The sequence below is a fragment of the Saccoglossus kowalevskii genome, chromosome 9 (assembly GCF_978046115.1).
Source record: "Saccoglossus kowalevskii chromosome 9, keSacKowa6.1, whole genome shotgun sequence".
NCBI classification, from domain to species: Eukaryota; Metazoa; Hemichordata; class Enteropneusta; family Harrimaniidae; genus Saccoglossus; species Saccoglossus kowalevskii.
The window spans coordinates 19,919,806-19,942,957 of NC_140649.1; the positions used below are offsets into that span (position 1 = coordinate 19,919,806).

Here is a 23,152-nt window from a genome sequence, read left to right on the forward strand (position 1 = left end):
CGACTATAGTACGTTATTTGCTAAGAGTGGTAAATTTGCATATGAATGACAGTGGTTTTGATTACAAGATACTCACGTGAATCGGCAGACTCAGACACTGGGCGGGGCAGCCATGGCAACGTATACAATAGCACAGTCGCTGATTACATAAAACTTCTTTCAGAAAAATGTCACTTACGATATATTTGAAATTTAGCATACAGTGTTCGCGTATTTTGGATATTGAATTATTAATGGCGAGTTGTGATTTGTAAACAGGAAATCACTGCAATAACAGAGCACAGTAAAAATAAAAAGTTACCGGAAAAAGTCCCATGAGCCTTGCGTAGAAATAAGAACTAATGTTTTTTTCGTCTTTCAGTTCATATTAATGAACAGTAAAAAAATTTTGCATTTGTTCACAATATTTTTTGAGATTGTCTAATTTACATATATTCACAAACATTTTAAAATTGATAATAATAATGGGACAAGGTTTTTTTCCTATTAGAAGTTGAGCGATTTGTTATTGTTTTTCGTGTAACTTTTTTTCTGTATATTTTTTATATAAATTTTACCCAACATTTGTAATACCACCACCACGTACTAAACAAGACTTGATATGGGTGTCCATTTTTGTTTGTACGAAATCAAACCAAATCAAAAACATGGCTCACATAATCAGATACAACTGTAGTTCATAAAATTAATCACAGTCCCTCTATCGATAGAGGGACTGTGAATTAATACTAATTTTTCATCCAACATCCTATGATCTTTATTTCGAGTTTATGAGCCTTGGGATTTATTTCCCGTGGGTTTCTCATGTCCCGGACACTTCACTTTATTAATATTAAATACAAATAGAGGGACGGTGTTTTTTACATCTACTTTTTAAACAAAGCATCTTTTTTTCAATGCGTCACTTGGACGAAGATTAGGTCGGTGGCGAACTCACATACACCGCTGTCGATTTTCTCATAATTCCAAGTGTTTTTTTTTTCAATTTTTACTCACATTTTTACCGCAGTTCGAAAAACGAACTGTTTTTAATAATATTCACCGCGTATTTTTTTTTAAAACTACCCTTTATTGGTTTCCATGGATATGTAAATCTGAGCATGGAGATAAAAAGGGATTACAAAATGTGTGTTGTTTTAGGTGGCTGCGTGTTGTCACTGGATGCTAGTGCTAAAACGTTTATGTTTACATATATCTATCAAGATAATACCCCGAACAAATAAACAATTTATTCACTACTGAACTTCCATTTACTAGTAGACCTACCATGATTTAGTGCATATATCATGATTTATATTTCAGTCAGTTTGACAGTGGTTGCCATGACATATACTGATAAATGTTAATGACAAGACCAGATGGCGAGCTGGTCGAAATCAACCAAAAACATCTTATGACTCTGCAGTTTTTAAGATACAAGACAGTAGCTGTAATTCTAAACCAATGTTGTTTGCGATTTTAACTAAGGTGGTATCTTTGTGGAATGTTAGTGCGAGATTATTACCCCATCAATATTAGTTAGTGTTGACAATGTATAGAAATGTTTTCTCTAGACAGCTTGACGAGTAATTAATTGATTATGATGTGTAAAACTTTCATGTGATTGGTTGTTTGTTGGAAGGCAAGGCCTTGGAGTCTCTTATACTGATTGTAATTGGTTAAGGGGTGACAAGAAATAAAGATGGATTTAATGCTGTCTCGGGTGAAAACCAGGGACTTGGCAGAGGATCGTTTTGGGAACATGAACGAAGCTTGTGTGTGTCTTTTGTTAGCCTAGCGTGGAAACGACCGAATCCCGGTTACCTAAGTGAAAGGTTTTTAACCATCATAAATACCTATCACACATAACCCAACCCTCCCCTTCAAATGCCCATCCATGACTTTCCACTAAATAACACAGAATATTATACACGTACGGACAAGAAGATATGTTCATAGATATATGTAACAGTAGAAAAAGCGAGTTATTCGAAAAAATAGAGTAAATTGTGAAATGCACAGGAACCAAACACTCAAGTACACAGAAAATTCTCTATTGCCACATACTGTAAAGGGGGTAATTATTCACTGTGTTTTAATTTAGCTTATTTCGCTGACTGGAAACATTAAACACAGTGAATATGACAAATTTAGCGTAGAACACATTATCTAAATGACGAAACCGTGAATTTAAAACCCACTGAATATGCCTGAAATGGTAGATCAGTGAAATTTAAACCCAGTGAAAATTAGTCATTTTACAGTATTGGCTAGTCGGACATTACCGGTAGTCAGCCAAGTTATTGTGCCCTCGCCGACGGACGAGTGAATCACTTGATGAGGGCGCAATAACTGTCGCCGAGAATGTCATACCATGAAGGTAAAAACTAAGTATTGGCTTGCATTTGCCACGAAGCATGGACCTTTTTAGCATATAGTTTTATGGCAGATAATAATATACGTCTCTGCTCCGCGCGGGAATTGAGTCCCAAGCGACGACGACAACACACGCTAAAAACGCAAAGGTTCATGGGTAGACGCTTGTTTGTAAACAATGACAATGGCCAACCGACGCATGCGCAGGTGACGACTCCTCCGCTTTAAAGTCTCAAAACGATTTATCTGGAGAACAACACTACAATGTAAACTACTCTACTCAACAACAACATCAATGGCAAAGTATATAATATTATAAAATCATTGTACACCAACATGGATTTTATACTAAAGTTAAATGATATCACCTCACCACACTTTAAATTACCCAATGGAGTAAAACAAGGCTGCCCTCTACGCCCAACTTTATTCAAGATCTATATGAATGAATTTCACAATCAAAATACTGACTAGCGGTTTAGTAGTTAATAGTAGACTAGTAGTTAATATTTGCTTTAAGGTGTCAATAAAGTACTACTTAGTATACTATTATATTTATCCTATCCATTGGGGGTCAGAAGGTTTCAGCTTGATTTTGGAGGAGCAACGTCCCCAACATCTTTTCGAGGTGGCGGTCGCCCCTCCAATGAATAAAGCTGAAACCTTTTGTGTTAGCAAAACTTGTCCCTCAAATTGCAGGCAATAGCGTTTCAGAGGGTCTAAATTTAAAATATTTTAAAGTGGGGCATGTCACCGGACCCCTAGTAAGATCTCACCCCTCCGTGAAAATGTTTGTGCCGCCGCCTCTGCAGTCGAGGTATCGTTCAAGTTGTTTGTAATCGTCTCGGGGGAGGGGGGTTACTCCAAGCATGCTCCAAGTCAGACCTGGTACCCATGCTGAAGTATAGCTTTTCAAAAAATCCTCTAAACACGTACTTATTTCATGTAAAATTATACCCTTTTTCAAATGCAGAAACTTAAAATATATACCCTATATACATACTAAATTCATACTGTTCCAAGTTGGGGTAACATGAATTCATGAGATTCCTTTTTTCACACTTTATTACTATACACGTGTCAAATAACTAAATAACACCCTTTTTACGAGTTTGTTTTACTTCAGCTTGCGTACCATATTTTATTCAGAGAACTACCCCTGGGGTAATCTCGCACAAAAAACATTCCCAACATGTTGCAATTGCGAGAGATCACTGTCGCACCCAGCCTAGATTGTGAGACACTCACCGTTGGGGGCAGCACACACACACACACACACGAGAAAATACCGCGAGGAAGGCCTATTTATTCTATCCTTGTAACAGTGTGAAGTCAGTGTCACTGACTGACCGATTTATTGCAGTGTGTCATTTAGCCAGTTTCATTTTGCTCAGATCTTCTAACATTTGCACATTTAGTTTCCCCTTCCCCTATTATACCAATATTAATCATCTGTTGTAATGAAGCAGTCACACTTTGACAAATGAGTCAGTACCACACTGCCCAAAACAATACTTAAATAAACCATAGACCTCACAGTACTGGAAGGTTTATGAATAACCATAACGTTTGCCGATTGGCTATCAATTTATTTCACTCATTATCATATATTGACAAAACAATTTTCAAAAATCTTAAAGCGAGAGGGTCATCACCTGCACTTGTGCGGGAATTGAGTGCCAAGCGACAATAAAAACACATGCTAAAACGCAAAGGCTCATGGGTAGACACTTGTTTGTAAACAATGACACGCTATGGCCATCTTACGCATGCGCATGTGACGACTCTCTCGCTTTAATCTCCGATGATATGAAAATTGACTCGTAATTTCATCCTTAATAATGTCATTTTGGGTAAGATGTACAAATTAATATCTTTAAATTTCAATATGGCCCCACACATGAATAATTATGTTATAATAAACAAAAAAGTATTACTGGCCTGCTAATATAATACACTGTACAAGGGCTTAAAAACATATATACATTCTTAAATATATTCCTGTATTACCTTATGATAATATACAAACTACAAATATACAGAGAATTGAATGAATGTAGATATTTTCATAAATGCAAAAATATATCATTTCATAAAATACAAATCTGTACAAAGAGTGTTGTTAGGTTAGATGCTGTACACATTTAAAGCTATAATAAAAATCTTTTAATAAATGATAATACTGTAGAATACTTTATTTTCGCTTGGAATTTATTTTCGCTGAAGGGATGATTCCGTGAAAATAAAATCCAACGAATATACTTTTTTCCTTATATTTCACATTAAACTCATCAAAAATCAGTGAAAATAAATTCCAAGCAAAACGCCAAAAAAGCCTTTTCAGGGAAAATTAATTCCAGCGAAAATAAAGTATTCCACAGTATTGCGAGAAAATGTCAAGTATTTGTTGATATAATGTTATCATTCAAAGAACGTTTCAGGTACAATTGTGGTAAGATTTCATATAACAGTGACAGTTTTTAATAACAAAATCGGTTTACAAGTATGCAGATTTTTCTTTGTTTACTTTAAATCTTTTGTCTCAAATAGTCAAATAATAAGTGAAATCAAACAAATTTAACAAATTTCTGGGCATTGTTAAATACAGTGGAATACCCTATACATACATCATTTGCTAGTTCGTTTACCTTCAAGTAAATACATTAGGTAAAACTAAATTCCAAGACTTTCGTTGAAGCAAGGATACGTACTTGGACAAAACAGATGTGTCTAGGCATTGTTTATTATAGCTGTACACTGAACAGCACATGAAAAGAGTTGACTCCACAACTACTTACGTAAGTAAGATAAAAAAAAATTAGTTACAATGCATTACATGATTATGATTGGTCAAAATAATTGATTGAATGAATCGAGAAATATACTATGATGTTGTACAGATTTGAAAGTGATCGCTGATCCTAGCCAAGTTTATGGTTTTTAACAAACAAAAAACATTTACGCAACTTGTAATGTTTCATTTCTGTCCACTAAATACCATAATATTAGTTATATTTTTCATAATATGAAATAAAATCATAAAATAGTGTTTATAAAAGATGACAGGCAACACTACGCCTCTGTACAACTTCCTGTGGTGTGGCTGAGAGTGAGTTTTGTGCTGTTGGATGTTCAGAAACATTGCTCTCATCTGAAGTCTCATTCTTACTTGTAACAATGTCCAGTGACGCAGTGGCCACTGTAGTTGACGCACCTTGATGCGCAATTATATCCATCATCGCCCAATTATCTTCATTAGATTCCTCTCCAGATTTTGCTTTCCTTTCACTTGGAGGTGATGTTTGTTTGTCAGTACCACTCTCCTCCACCGTTACTGACCGGTCAACAATATCTAGCCTCGATGATGACTCTCCTGTTTTATCTTTGGTTTCCATAGTTTCAGTCTCTTTCACTGAGTCAAGCAAAAACTGTGCGTATATTAAAAAAAAAAAATGTACTAAAATGAAATATTAAGATTTTATATACATTATTACACTCTGAGAGTGATTAGACAAAACAATAAGCAAACCCCTTTATTTTCATGGGATACATATTTGCTGAGAATTCAGAAAGTACCACTAGAGTCCGTAAGACAAGATATTAGTGACTTTCACGAAAATGCCATGAAGTAAAGACATTTTGAAAACAAATTTTTTGAAATTCATCAAATATCCTGTATATCATGAAGTACTTTGTTTCCTAAAATAATCATCAAACTTTCTGATGAATGCTCCACGCATTTTTATGAATCCAAAACAATTCTTGAATGTGTATCAAAAGTTCATGAATATATTCGTTTATTCATCAACTATCATCAAATATTCATGCACAGCGTTTAATATTTGGAACCAAATTATCTGTGAATGTTTTTTTTGAACCTTAGTTTATTGTTTATGCATGAGGTAGATAAATAATTTATGAATATTCATGATTTTTTATTTGCATGTTGACTAGCTGCATTGAAAAGGGGAACATCGAAAATAAAACACGAAAACTAAAATTCTATAATATAATGCCCGGAGAATGGTAAATATGGTGAATATTTAATTTGATGAAGAGAAAATAATGAACATTTTAATATTTCGGAATCATGTACAGATCCCTAACCCAAACAAATTCTACACAATTTACAGCCTCCTCAAATAGATAAATCCACTGATCAAATCTATGTTTTGAAGTCACAGTACGAGTATAAGTTAAACAGCGCCCTCATATTGCCAAGTGAGAAATTAATCATTCAAATATTTACCTTTTCGGCCCTGGCAACAAACTCTGCGTTCTGTGTGGCCAGTATTTCATGCCTCAGCTTGACAACGTTACATAGCACTACATTTTGTGTACCAGACATTGTCGGTTGTTGCCTGAAATAAACATTATCACATAAAATGTCAACAAAGTCGGTTGTTATTGTAGTATATGAAGCTCTCTTAAATTACAATCTACTTAACACATGGTTAAGATCAATCAGACAACGAATTTCGAAGTTATGATGAATAACAAAAGGTGAAATGTCAAACACAATAAAGTTTTTTCTCACAATGAGGTGATTATGCTGTGCGTGCATACTTCACAGTATTCTTGTAATAACCTTATTATAATACATCCATCCCACCCAAGGATACTTATAAAATACTTTATTTTTACTTGGAATTAATTTTCTGATTTTCGCTGAAGGAATGATTCAGTGAAAATAAAATTAAATCCAGTAAATATACTTTTGTTCCTATATTTTACATTCAAGTAGTCTAAAATCAGTGAAAATAAAATCCACACAAAACATCCAAATTTTTTTTTTTCAGCAAAAAATAAATTCCAGCTATAATAAAGTATTTCACAGTACATCATGGGAATGCCAAAATCCAAAAAATTTAGAGCAGATTCAGCAAATTCTTTGTGTGGGGTTTGGTCAAACCCTGGGGGCTGTCATGTTTGTTTTTATTATTAGAGGACGCTTAATTGTTCCATATTTGGAATTCGCATTTCCTTGTATGGTAGGATGCAAATACCCAGTGCAATACCTCAAAATTACGGCATTCTGTGATCTATGGCATTATGGTGACAGATGTATAATACTAATAATATTAAGAATAAATTTTATTTATTTTTAAAAGTTATTAATGTTATTAATTATTTATTTATTATTAATTTAGAGAAACCAAAAATTCTGAAGTTTGTCAGAAGCCAAATTCTTACCTATTTAACCTAAGAAGAAGAATATCTACAGCTTTCATAAGTGCACAAGCAGCGACCTTTGAAACGGCCGGCAATAATGACGATTCAGCTTTACCAAGAGTGACACCTACATCTGGTATTACGAAATGATCATTTCGAACTTGTTCTCGCCAGTGTTCATCGACGCAAGACACTTCGTATGGCAGTAAATGGAAGTACGTTGGTTTCTGCGGTAGATAGTTCAACAATATAGGGAATAAAGTTGATTCATCATGAGCGAGGCGATGACGTGACAACGCTATCTGAAGCTCAACTACCTGGTTGGACTCAACATATGCCGGAGAAATTAAAGGTACGATGACAGATGCGCTATCCAAGACAGCCATCTGTCGATGATCTGTTGACACAGCATCTATTAATTTCAATGAGGGTGCTCTTCTTCTAATCACCGCTCTGAAAAACTTAGCGTACATTGCATCACTCGGCGCATAGCTGAGAATGATGTCGTAACTTTTGTTACCGAGATCAGTTTCTGCTGCAGCAATCTCCGTAAATGTGTCCTTGTTTCCATATTTGGAGCGATACTTGACTAAACGATATTCTTCGGTCAAATGAGCAATATTGCAATCCGCATACATCTCATCCTGTCAAAACATAATGTATGATGTCATCATTTGTTGCAATGCATTGTGGGTATTTAGTCATCAGTTTTTTTTAAATCAAAGTCAAGAATTTCTTTAATCCAGTCACCTCACAAATAAAGTGTCTCTTCAAGTAATGAAACCATGCTTTGACACGTTTTGATTTGCAGTTATTTGTCATTCAAAACATAAAAACTCTTTGACGGACAACTACAGATCAAAGCAATGAGTTTAGAATTTGAAGCAGATAAAAACAAGCAACGTCTCAGCTGATAATTCTTCATAAACTCAGACTTTTATTATCCCTTGTTTTGCGAACCCGCCGAATGAACAGAAGTGGAAAGTCAAATAAAAATAAAATTTTATTTCAGCGTAATTTCTCTAAATTGCTAAAAAGAATTATTTTTATCTTCATTTTTTTTCAGCCCGCTGCCTGACAAATCCAAGTTGCATTTTCATGGGAGTATCATGATCAAAGTACCGAAGTCTCGTGCAGATCTATACTTTATGCGCGTTGGTTTACAGTGAATCTCGGGTATTGACCTCTCTGTGAACTGCTTGAGACTACTAGGCGAACATGGCGGCGGCGTGGTTTGTGGTGACACGCCATGAAACTCTGTCGTCAAAAACCGAGAAATCCCTCATTAATGCTGAAAATTGTGCCACAATTGGCGACATTGCCAACCAGGTTATACATGCAATAAAATTTTATTTCATTTCTTCCCTCCGATCATTGATCTCACTTACAATCTTTTGAGAATCACACAAATCTAATAAAAAAAAAGAATTAATTTTATTATTTTTTTCGCCCTCCTCAAAAAAATTCGCTTATAAAAACTCGAGAAACAAGGAATAAAAAAAGTCTGGCCTAATTAACAAAAAGAAGATGCTATCATCAAATGAATCAGAGTGAGTCGTATTTGAAATATCAAAGCTATCAGACTTGTGGCATTAATCAATCTTATTTATTAATCAAAATTAGAGATTTAAAGATATTGACACAAAATTAACAAATCTGAAAGAGGTCAATTAGAGGTACATGTATAACAAGCATCAAACCAATTGGACTTTCTCTCTTTAGAAAGAAGTGGGAAATGTATTGAGCTGACACAGACGTTGTAAAAAGTTGATGTGGACGAACAAAAACAATCGGTAATAAGAATAGCCCTGTTTGATGAAGTCGACAGTGGAGCTAAAAATTATTATTTCACCTCAAAATGTAGACAAATAAATTAAGCTTTTTAAGGCACTGAAACGTACCTTTGATTTCTGGAATATTTCAAGCTGATTATTTGATTTGTCTTTCAACCACCGTACAATGTCAGTACATGTCACGTCTACAACGCTGTGGAAATCATTCCGAAATCCATCCACCATTTTTACTGATGTGAATTCTTCCGCTATGTCTTCTATATGTTCTAAGCACAACACAATTAACTGCAAGTCACTTTGCTACAAGAATGACAATATAAAGTTACTGGTATAGTAAAAATATGGTATTGAAGACAATTTAATTTAGAGTTATTAAATTATTTCATGATTTTAAATGTGATGTAATACCACACACGCAATGACTACCATCTATAGCATGGTATAATGTCTCTTGCCATACAGTACCTAGAACACTACTCACTCATCTTCTTACCTTAGAGTAATGTTTAGCTAATGCTAAGTTATATTCTTCTTGACAAACTGGTAATTGTAGATAGTCTTTAGATATACATGCAATCATACAATGACTACCATTTATAGCATGGTATAATGTCTCTTGCCATACAGTACCTAGAACACTACTCACTCATCTTCTTACCTGAGAGTAATGTTTAGCTAATGCTAAGTTATATTCTTCTTGACAAACTGGTGATTGTAGATAGTCTTTGGATATACATGCAATCATACAATGACTACCATCTATAGCATGGTATAATGTCTCTAGCCATACAGTACCTAGAACACTACTCACTCATCTTCTTACCTTAGAGTAATGTTTAGCTAATGCTAAGTTATATTCTTCTTGACAAACTGGTAATTGTAGATAGTCTTTAGATATACATGCAATCATACAATGACTACCATTTATAGCATGGTATAATGTCTCTTGCCATACAGTACCTAGAACACTACTCACTCATCTTCTTACCTTAGAGTAATGTTTAGCTAATGCTAAGTTATATTCTTCTTGACAAACTGGTGATTGTAGATAGTCTATAGATATACATGCAATCATACAATGACTACCATCTATAGCATGGTATAATGTCTCTTGCCATACAGTACCTAGAACACTACTCACTCATCTTCTTACCTTAGAGTAATGTTTAGCTAATGCTAAGTTATATTCTTCTTGACAAACTGGTGATTGTAGATAGTCTTTAGATATACATGCAATCATACAATGACTACCATCTATAGCATGGTATAATGTCTCTTGCCATACAGTACTTAGAACACTACTCACTCATCTTCTTACCTTAGAATAATGTTTAGCTAATGCTAAGTTATATTCTTCTTGACAAACTGGTAATTGTAGATAGTCTTTAGATATACATGCAATCATACAATGACTACCATCTATATCATGGTATAATGTCTCTAGCCATACAGTACCTAGAACACTACTCACTCATCTTCTTACCTTAGAATAATGTTTAGCTAATGCTAAGTTATATTCTTCTTGACAAACTGGTAATTGTAGATAGTCTTTAGATATACATGCAATCATACAATGACTACCATCTATAGCATGGTATAATGTCTCTTGCCATACAGTACCTAGAACACTACTCACTCATCTTCTTACCTTAGAATAATGTTTAGCTAATGCTAAGTTATATTCTTCTTGACAAACTGGTAATTGTAGATAGTCTTTAGATATACATGCAATCATACAATGACTACCATCTATATCATGGTATAATGTCTCTAGCCATACAGTACCTAGAACACTACTCACTCATCTTCTTACCTTAGAATAATGTTTAGCTAATGCTAAGTTATATTCTTCTTGACAAACTGGTAATTGTAGATAGTCTTTAGATATACATGCAATCATACAATGACTACCATCTATATCATGGTATAATGTCTCTAGCCATACAGTACCTAGAACACTACTCACTCATCTTCTTACCTTAGAATAATGTTTAGCTAATGCTAAGTTATATTCTTCTTGACAAACTGGTAATTGTAGATAGTCTTTAGATATACATGCAATCATACAATGACTACCATCTATATCATGGTATAATGTCTCTAGCCATACAGTACCTAGAACACTACTCACTCATCTTCTTACCTTAGAATAATGTTTAGCTAATGCTAAGTTATATTCTTCTTGACAAACTGGTGATTGTAGATAGTCTTTAGATATACATGCAATCATACAATGACTACCATCTATAGCATGGTATAATGTCTCTAGCCATACAGTACCTAGAACACTACTCACTCATATTCTTACCATTGAGTAATGTTTAGCTAATGCTAAGTTATATTCTTCTTGACAAACTGGTGATTGTAGATAGTCTTTAGATATACATGCAATCATACAATGACTACCATCTATAGCATGGTATAATGTCTCTTGCCATACAGTACCTAGAACACTACTCACTCATCTTCTTACCTTAGAATAATGTTTAGCTAATGCTAAGTTATATTCTTCTTGACAAACTGGTAATTGTAGATAGTCTTTAGATATACATGCAATCATACAATGACTACCATCTATAGCATGGTATAATGTCTCTTGCCATACAGTACCTAGAACACTACTCACTCATCTTCTTACCTTAGAGTAATGTTTAGCTAATGCTAAGTTATATTCTTCTTGACAAACTGGTGATTGTAGATAGTCTTTAGATATACATGCAATCATACAATGACTACCATCTATAGCATGGTATAATGTCTCTTGCCATACAGTACCTAGAACGCTACTCACTCATCTTCTTACCTTAAGAGTAATGTTTAGCTAATGCTAAGTTATATTCTTCTTGACAAACTGGTAATTGTAGATAGTCTTTAGATATACATGCAATCATACAATGACTACCATCTATATCATGGTATAATGTCTCTTGCCATACAGTACCTAGAACACTACTCACTCATCTTCTTACCTTAGAATAATGTTTAGCTAATGCTAAGTTATATTCTTCTTGACAAACTGGTGATTGTAGATAGTCTTTAGATATACATGCAATCATACAATGACTACCATCTATAGCATGGTATAATGTCTCTTGCCATGCAGTACCTGAATGAACACAAATTATAAAGACAAGCAGCCTGTCGGCTGAGATAGCTCCGCTGTTAGTTATGCACATGGCAATTAAAGAACAGAAGATATCATTAGAAAATGAACAAATCTGAGAGAGATCCACATGGAGTACCTATATATGTATATATATCAAAGCAATTGGACTTGCGATTTTTAACAAGAAGTCGAAAATATCACTTTTTACCAAAAATTACAAAAATATTCACCAAAATTAGAGAATTAAAGATATCATTACAAAATGAACAAATCTGAGAGAGGTCCACATGTAGTACCTATATATGTAATATCAACGCAATTGGACTTGCGGTTTTTAACAAGAAGTTGAAAATATCACTTTTTACCAAAAATGACAAAAATATTCACCAAAATTAGAGAATTGAAGATATCATCATGAAATGAACAAATCTGAGAGAGGTCTACTCAAGGTACATATACACCAAGTATGAAAGCATTCAGGCTTGTAGTTTTCAAGAAGAAGTCGAAAAAGTAAAACATTGACACGAACGACGACGACGGACGACGACGACGGACAGTCACTCATATGATAAGCTCCGCTCGACAAAGTCGACAGCGGAGCTAAAAATATAATCAAAGCATCAATATGAGAACCTGTTTTTTCCAGACAGCATTTTCCATGATAATATAAATTTTTATCCATAGTTTTTTCCATACCTGTTTTCAATTCCTCTTTATCGAAGAAAATCTTCAGATCTGGATTAAGATTTGTGAGTTTATTTAAAACTGCCGTTGCTTGTTGTGAATTTTTGTGCGAATATGAAATAAAGACATCATAATTTAAGTCGCTCCTCTTCTTTATAGATTGTCCTTTCTGTGTAACCATGGTAACTTCCAGAGTTAGAGCTACAATGACTTGATGGCATGCAGTAGCTAGTTTCAGCTTGTCATGTGGACTGTAGACAAAAACAAAATTAAAACCACATTTTTTACTGTAAAATGTCAACAAACTTTAGAATCAAAATGTTCACTCCCTCCTCAATTAGAATACATCAGATACATTATATTTAACACTGTTTCAATAGTGGCAAAGCATCATCACTATTATAGCTACACTATTGCAATGTGCTGCATTGCATATGTAATGGATTTATTTTCTGCATATTTCCATGAACCTACATCCCAAGTAAATCATGATTTAGAAAAAGCCACAGAAGTGATAAGTTCCCTGTATTTTGTAGTAACTATTTATTTTCACTGACATTTAATTTCATTATTTTGATGTTCTGAGCATATTCACTCATATTTATAATTTCACAAAATTGTCTAGGAAACAATGAGTTTTATTGTTATTTAGATTTAGTGGAATTTACTTATCAGTGAAAATAGTGAATTTAAACCCAAGGAATATTGTATGCATTTACATATATTTATTAAGTTCCATGAATAACAACTTTCAAAGCTTTATTTTATTTATTTATTTATTATTATGCTAGAGGATAGATAGCTATTAAAATCAAGATGGAGGAAATCTACATTGAATTAATGTATATAACTATGTAAGATGAGCAGTAATGGTTAGGCAGCAGAAAATAGCTTAGGTGAAGCTAGTCTAATCTGCTCCGGAATACTGATCGAGCTAAATAATCATTTTGGCTGGCGTTTTGTTAAGAAATAAAATTACATTTATACAATCTAATAGAAATAACAATAAATGTAAATATAAATGCAATAAACTCAGTTCACAATCAAGTTTCAGATGGTAGTTGTTAATCACCACCAGTATGTAAATAAAAATCTAACTATGTGAGTTGGCTAAATGTACTTTTAATGTTTGCTTTAAAGTATTGCGATTTGAAATATTTATAATATGGTTAGGAAGGCTATTCCACAATTTGGTTCCAAAGTAATCCAGGGAAAATTGACCAATGTTAGTTCTTTTATGTAGGCAGGCAAAGTTTTCATTTGATAAGTATCTAGTTTGACATGAATGGCCAGGAAAAGAGAAATAGTTACTTAGATCACAGGTGGGTATTACTGTTGCTAGCTGGAGCTTGTGTTGGTCATAAATGTCAAGAAAACCCAGCAAATTGAAGAGAGGTTTGCTGTCTGTGAGTCTCTCTTTGAACATTATAATGTGTACCAGTTTCTTTTGTTGTTTATAAATTGGATCGAGGGAAGAGCGGTAAGTACTACTCCAGACTTCTAAACCATAAGATAAATGTGGGAGAATTAAAAAGTAGAATGTGAATGGACCTTGGAAATAAGTAGCGTAATTTTGAAATTAAGCCAATCAGTTGAGTTATTTTTCCTAGCCCATGTTAACAAACCACTGCAACAATTGACACAGATAAAAATCAGGTTGAATGAAGACAAATTACCCTAACATTTGTCAAAAACTTTGACAGCATATAAAACACAATCAGCATATAAAGATTGCATATCAAATATCTGGAATACAAATTGACGCATCGTAAAAAATATGTCTGCCAGCATTTACCTGCAGTTTACATACTGTACTAATCCCATGTAGGATGGGAGAAGTTCGATCTGTTCTACGTAGAACGGTGCCAGCCGATCTCGATTTGTCTTTCTGTTGACGCATAATGCAATGTTGTACTGTTCTGTACACGTGGCCGATGTCAGGTAGGCTGGGCTTAAAACTGAAATTAAAGTTATACAGAAATTTAATGGGTCAAAACTTACAGATAAAGCATCATTTACTTGACTTTGCATACTGCTACATTCACGTCAAACAGCCATGTGAGCCCCACACTCAATCAAACGAGCAACTTGGAGTCATATATAGCTAAAGAAATATTTAATACAAAAATAATCCAGTTTATGAAACACAAGATTCTATTCAAGCCATGGTACAATTTATACACTTAAAATTGAAACTTATATCAAGGCACAGAATCATACACAAATACGTAACAACTGTTTTTTTTTTTTTTTTTAAACAACTTTAATATGATACCAGAAAAACCAAATCTTAGATTTGTGAGTGGAATTTAGAAAAAACCGAAGTTTTGAAGTAATTTACACACACATGAATTTTCTAATATTTCAAGCAAAGGTGTGGTTTTAATAATCATTTTTATTTTTGGAAGTTTTATCTCCTGTCACAATACTGTGTACAACATGCATTCTAAAGAGTAGACAAACTAATTATGCTTCTTAATTGGCTCTATTTGCAAAATATTCCTGGTTTTCAGGTTTTTAAATTTCCATGTATGGGGAAGGGGGGTAGTTGTAGTATGAGACACTGTACCTGTTATGATTTTGGCACACTTCACCATGACCTTGTACATGTTTTCTTGCCAGACACAAGTGGTATCCAAGTCTTGTTGTTCTGAGAATATCTTGATGTCTTTTTTCTCCTTCATAAGTAGGCCCTGTATCGTGTCCACTACACCAAGGTCTTTCTCACTGTACGAAATGTAGACATCAAATTCAATGGTGTCGTTCTGGAACAGAACAAGTATTATTATAACATTCAGCGAAACTCCAAATCTGCATTAATTCTGAAATGTATCTGCGCTCATTTCAAGGTTGTACGCATTTAAGGATACACATTTCAACACTTTCCTTTTTTTACACTGGACGAAGATGTTTATTCACATTGGGCGATATGATCAACATACTGCCTACGTGCATACTTTGCAGAAAAAAATCACATGATAGCCTCAATATTATAACATCTTAAAAAGCAAATAGAGAAATTTTAATTTTTTTATTGATTTTTCAAAAATGTATAGAATGGTAACTTTAGATCTTGATACATCACCCAGGCTTTTCAAAGGATCAAAATTTAGGAAAGACGTTGCTAAAATTAGTGTTTTAAACGCTAACACAAATAACTAGAACTGCTGTTTCGTGGATATTTGCACAATGTTTATCTGTTGTTAGCGATTCTGACATAACAGGTGATATAAGCTTCCTGTCACAAACAATGTGTGTTTATCTAACGTCCACTGTCAGCATTATTGTCAGTCAAGACTTCGTCGGAAAAACATGGAATTGCATTTTCGTTTTACATTACTCAAGTTTAACTCCAAATACTGTTTTCTGATTCCTGAAGTGTCTGTACTAGCATAATCATAACCTTGATCCCTCTATTGATGTATCAAGGTCTAAAACTGCCCTCCACTTAAGACAGCAACACCTCCAAGATTTTTAACCCTTAATGCATTATTATTGTTATTACTTTTTAACAATGGTTTCTTCTACCTTTATTATTGCTGTTAGTTGGATATAATACTATTCGTGTTTTTTTATTTCTTTTTATTTTGATTATTATTTTTTTTTTTTAATCATTACTTTAGTCTTAATGTTTTTATTATTAGTCTAGTTTTGTTTAGTGTAAATGTAACCATTTTAATTTCTCCTGGGGAATTTTATGTGTTTAATAAAGTATAAGTATTGGGCCAATAACTTTGTTTTTTCTCTAGATCTCTAATAATTCATCCTCATGGCAGGAAATGTCGACAGATGCTATCAACCAACTTTGAAAGAGTAAAACTAGTTAAATCTTCCATCTGAGTTTTCTCTCCATGTTTCACACTTTCTCCATTTGTAATTTCCTTCCTTGACAATCTTTATTTGTACAACCATGTTACCACCAAAGGCCTTCTCTAGGATGAGATACAGTCAACCAAAATGAACAAAATGACAATTTTGTCATGAAATTCAGGCCTGCCATATGTGTAGCATTTAGACAAGTTTATTTTTTACTAAACCCCAGACTAATAATTCAATCTCTCAAAAATCAGTTTAATTTAACAATTCAACCACCTCATGTTAATCATGACAGAAATTCCACTTCATGATTTGTTGTCACTTTCAAAAATGCCCTATGTCCAGGGAGTCTAGTGAAAAGAGAAAGCTTACTTAAGGGGGCAAGTTCACATTTCAATGCTTGGTCACTAGATTATACCCTGCATGCACTATTACAGGAGCACAAAACATGTTATTCTGTATCAACAAAATTAACATGATTTTATGCTGCTATGGCAACTTATCATCTCTATAATTACCTTCTCTTCAATTTCCTTAGATTCATATTGTTCTTTGAGAGCCGTAAAAAGAGATAAAATTCCCTTAAAATGCTTCTTATTAGCAGAATCCATCTTGCCTTCTTTGACCGATCGTGTGAAAACGACTATTTTCAGTAGCCTGAGTGGAAGGCCAGCTTTCATCCAATTGACAGCGGCGTCAATCATACCCTTCAACATAACAGTCTCAGAATAACCCTGAAATCAACAATTTTACATCAAAATAAAGCTATAGTTGCTGTTATCAAACTAACTCAGATGATTTCCTTGATTTTATCATATGGCTATATTTTATGCTTACAAATTCCTGATAGAAAAGTAAAGTCATCAAATTACTTTTTGCATAAAATATTTGTCATACATCCACGAAAAAATGATGATTTTTGTGCAATTTACCATTAATTGGTTTCTATCGTAACAATGTTTTGTCATATCCGCAAATTTCGTTTAGATACATATATTGAAAATGTTAGTTGTATGTTAGTCATAAAATCGATACTACAGTAAAAACTATATTAGAAGCTGCGGCTTCTATTAAAATAGTACAATGCAACAGAGGGGATGCGGCTTCTATTAGAGCATCCACACATATGGGAAATGGTGAAATTTTGGTTCTCAATTAATCAAAAAGAATGGGTGCAACTTCTATTAGGGATGCGGCTTCTAATACAGATTTTACGGTAATCAAATTTATCATTAAATCCATATAATTCATAAAAAAAATAGGATTTTCACTGTATTTTCACTTGAAAATCAATTCCAAGTGAAAATAAATCATTCTACAGTACTACAAGAGTTAACCCGAGGCATATTTTGAATACTCACCTGATCACCGGTTGCTAGAAGTGGTGTGATCACTTGACCATCTTGGTTTCTAAGAATTGGTACAAGACAGCGGAAAACATCCCCAACTAACTCAACTGGATGGGCGTATAAATAACTTAAACTGGAGACAAAAAATATTTGAATTTGTAAGCACATTAGTGTTTAGACAGCCATACTGTTTTTTGTATCTAATATCACATGAGCTCATGAACTTCATCCTTTTTTTATGTCTAATGATGAACATCGGTATCGATTAACAAAGTGAGTTATGACATTTTTTTCAGGATCATCATGATATGTAAGAAAAGTCCATTTTAAGCGTGGGACACATCACCTGTGCATGCGACAGATGACCATAGTGTGTTGTTGTTTAAAAACAAGCATCTGCCCATGAGCACGAGTTGTTATCGTCACTTAGGACTCAATTCCCGCACATACACACGCCTACACACAATGTAGCATACAAAGTCACATTTATGAAATGAAAACACATTTCTTCGTTAAAAACCCGCTAAAACTATTATCATTTTTTTAATACTTGCAATAGAAAGCAATGGCAAAAATTTCCTAAAACAGGGAAAACATGCTATTTTCACTGTATTTTATTGATTAATTTTCTCTGAACTGAATATGGTGACCCCTTATATTTATTTAATTTTTTTAATCCTTGTAACATGATATATCAAATATGTCAAAATAAAGAAAAAAACAATATTGTTACTTTTGTGTAGCATTCTACCTCAACTGATATCTACCGGGTATTTTCAAATTTTGTGACATCCATCAAATCTGAATACAGAAAATTCCATAATGGAAAGATCAGACTTGCATGGAAAATAATGAAACTGACAATGGTCTTCACTCGCATTGCTGGTCAAAATGCAGGTTTCAAATGTTCTTTATTCATCCATTCAATCCGATACTTTACGCATTTGAATGAAGATTCTGACCCCACTTTCTATAATATAGATCAGTAGTGGCACAGTTAACATTTAAATTTGTTGTTGATGCTAAAAATCTATAAATTGAATTTTAAAACAGATTTTTCTAACACCTTGTCATAACTGTCCTGAAATAGTGTTTTCTTTCTTACATTTCACATTTATGGTTTTGGTCAGCCTTTATTGGTTTTTGTACCCATTGACCTACATGTCACGTTTTCAGTCAACCATATTGGTTTTTGTACCCATTGACCTACATGTCACGTTTTCAGTCAACCATATTGGTTTTTGTACCCATTGACCTACATGTCACGTTTTCAGTCAACCATATTGGTTTTTGTACCCATTGACCTACATGTCACGTTTTCAGTCAACCATATTGGTTTTTGTACCCATTGACCTACATGTCACGTTTTCAGTCAACCATATTGGTTTTTGTACTCATTGACCCACATTTCACTTTTTCAGTCAGCCATATTGATATTTGTAGCTATTGACCTAGATGTAACTTTTTCAATCAGCCATATTGTTTTTTGTACCCAATGACCTATCGGTCATTTTTTCAGGTAGACCTACATTTCACTTTTTAGTCACGCATATTCATTTTTGTACCCATTGATCCAGATGTAACTTTTTAAGTCAGCCATATTGGTTTTTGTACTCATTGACCTACATGTCACTTTTTCAGTCAACCATATTGGTTTTTGTACACATTGACCCACATTTCACTTTTTCAGTCAGCCATATTGATATTTGTACCTATTGACCTAGATGTAACTTTTTCAATCAGCCATATTGTTTTTTGTACCCAATGACCTATCGGTCACTTTTTCAGGTAGACCTACATTTCACTTTTTAGTCACGCATATTCATTTTTGTACCCATTGATCCAGATGTAACTTTTTAAGTCAGCCATATTGATTCTTGTATCCATTGACCTACATGTCACTTTTTCAGTCAACCATATTGGTTTTTGTACTCATTGACCCACATTTCACTTTTTCAGTCAGCCATATTGATATTTGTACCTATTGACCTAGATGTAACTTTTTCATTCAGCCATATTGTTTTTTGTACCCAATGACCTATCGGTCACTTTTTCAGGTAGACCTACATTTCACTTTTTAGTCACCCATTTCCGTTTTTGTACCCATTGATCCAGATGTAACTTTTTAAGTCAGCCATATTGTTTTTGTAAATAATAATTTACAAATCAGTTTGAAACTTTAGTCAGCCATGTTATAATGACCTGAAACAACCGATAATCTTGTCATGTCAAATAATAGATCATTTCATCCAAACAATTACCGTGTACTTTCAAAGCATAGAATTCTCCGGAATGGATAGCGTTGTGGTAATGGACGTGACCACCAACAACAGTACAGTCTTCTAAGATCTTCTTCTTTATCCCTAGACAGTTCTCGAACAGACAGACCTAGATTCTTCTGGAATGCCCCAATCAGTGATGTCGGAGTTGCGGCATAATCACCTAAATACATGTATTGAGGAACATAAAAAAAGAATCGTAAAACAATGGTGACTGAATACTGAAAAAGACAATTAAGTTCAATTATAATGTAGTATGTAAATGGATTCGTTATTCATAGAATTTTAATTTTGCTAATTTTGTTGATAAGTAAAATCTCAAATCTGGTAATTAGAACTGGTAATTTCCATGACATAAAAATTCATGACATAAAAACCAATGAATATGCTAAAAATACCAAAATAGTGAATTTAAATGCTAGTGAAAACACATGATTTTACAGTATGTACAATGCATACCATATTCTGAAAGTTTGGAAACTCGTTTCAACTCAACTGCAACTGTGTTCCAATTTTGTTTACTTAATCGATAGAATGATACATTTCTGCACGGTTACTATCTTTTTTAGTAACCGTGATTTCTGGTATCACCCCGATGTATGGTGCCATGGTTTCATGCCTTTTTATGTCTAGATATGTCACATCTCACTGTTGTTATGCATGATGTGATTGGTTGAGACTGAGTCACATGACATTGAATAAAAATGGGTATTATATGGTATATTACATGGATGACATCACTGAAACTACTGCCCAAATAATACTGCACATAACAAATTGTCACTGGTGCTGTCCTGGCCGCTGTTGCTTTTGGGGTTGTTTTCAAGATTTTTAAGGAACTTTAGCCATTCGAAATAGACAGTGAACGTGCCAGAACGGATATTGAGTAAGATACTCTGTTTTGATGTTTAGGGTATTCTTTATATAAAGCAAAAATGTACGTCAAAGCCACCAATGAAATGTCGCAATTGGGAATGCTGTGGCGCGTTCTACGCTGTGACCATTTCTAAGCATACGATCATATACGATCATAACCGATGCTAACCGAGGATGCATGCTCTAAGCTGTGTGGCTTGTCAATAGGTGTGGTACGTTCGTGAGAAAGTCATTGTAGTCACTTCCATGGCACTCTGACATTTTTATCTGGTAAGTGGTGAAATAACTTGCATTTGAAAATTTTTCAATTCATTTCAATAGTTTTATACTCGATAAATTGAGTGATTCACACTGACGTAACGCAGTTACGAAAAAGAGTTTCTGTGGCTGGAAGTTTTACTGTGTGTATTTCGCAGTTTTTTCAGCAAACAATGTATGTATGCTATTGAGTAATGTGTCAATTGTTATAATACATAAAATATTTTATGGGAGAGTGGGTGTGAGATTAGCATGGTAGATGTGATTGTGCATAGTGGATGCATGTCCAATTTGATAAAATATATAACACCTAGTCATTTGGGCAATATCACGGTTTTAATTTTTGGTGTCTGCCCTCGGGCTCTGGCATCTTCAATATTATGGTCATGACCACTGCCCGTGTTCTGTAAATATATCGGTTCTAAGTTTTAGTCAGATCTCGTAATCGCTACAACAACCGAGGTTTCGCACCGTTTTGGGTCCGGATAGGTTCTAGCCTGCAGACGAAGTCCACAACGACACGTAACCTCGGCTATTGTGAAAGCGTATTAGTGAAAATGAGCCGTGCCAGGGCCGAAGGTCAACTGACATAGAGACAAGGATTTGTTACATGTTGGAAAACACTTGGCACATGTGCAAATCGAGGTCGTTGGTGACAAATTACATCATTCATACAATACCAGGAAATGCTGACACCAGGCACACATCCACCGCCTCTTCTTTTTTCAGACTTGTAATGTCACCGAAACATAAATCGATCTTACACTCGCCAGTCTCAGTCTGCACTCGAATCGTGTCTTCCGTGTAAAGGGCACACATGTTGGCATATAACGCCCCTGGTGACAGTCCACGTGTTAGTTACAAACCAGCGATCCCATCTCGTTCGTAGTCAATATCAACAAACCAAGTGTCAAAGCGGAACGAGGCGAACCCGGAAGTTATGTCAAGTCAACAAAGCGATGCATCGTGGGGCAATTTACAGGTCATGTGGTGGCGACATTTATAGGTGAATGTTCGCTGTGTGTGTTCCTTCGCTTGTGGCTTGGTACGCCATAACACTTCAGTCGGGAACCAGGCAAAGGTGAATGTGAACTACAATCTCAGACTAGGCTACAACTGAAGAAATACAGAAACAAAAAATATCGGTACTCATAAATAACCATTATTCAGTGTATGGTATCGATATATAATATGTGGAGAAGATTAAAATATTACTACGTCGTTGTACATATATGTCTGTGTATTGGTAGATTTGAATGGACTTCTGTTGTAGAATCTACACATCGAGGGGTTCAACGAACTACCGATACCGGTCGTTTTCTGCGGTTGTGCGTGTACCATTTATTACTACATAACTACATGTAATTTACCTGAGTATATTATTGCTGTCATAGGTGTTGAGGGACTGTGCTACAATGTAGCTGGACCTACTGCAACCGAGGTGGCTCACAACATGGCATTTTA

General features: G+C 34.4%; 1 protein-coding gene across 1 annotated transcript; it reads right to left on the minus strand.

The window, feature by feature from the left end:
- Positions 1 to 3,923: 3,923 nt before the first annotated feature.
- On the minus strand, positions 3,924 to 22,622 carry LOC100375438 (uncharacterized). The gene is made up of 12 exons (XM_085503765.1): positions 22,369 to 22,622; positions 20,537 to 20,717; positions 18,288 to 18,408; positions 17,445 to 17,660; positions 15,680 to 15,875; positions 14,906 to 15,068; positions 13,123 to 13,361; positions 12,290 to 12,426; positions 9,429 to 9,620; positions 7,549 to 8,171; positions 6,605 to 6,716; positions 3,924 to 5,783 (listed from the first exon to the last, which is right to left on the minus strand). Exons 1-12 carry the CDS (start codon positions 22,505 to 22,507, stop codon positions 5,406 to 5,408), a joined length of 2,697 nt encoding a protein of 898 aa, XP_085359891.1. The 5' UTR covers positions 22,508 to 22,622; the 3' UTR covers positions 3,924 to 5,405.
- Between the last annotated feature and the right edge of the window lie 530 nt (positions 22,623 to 23,152).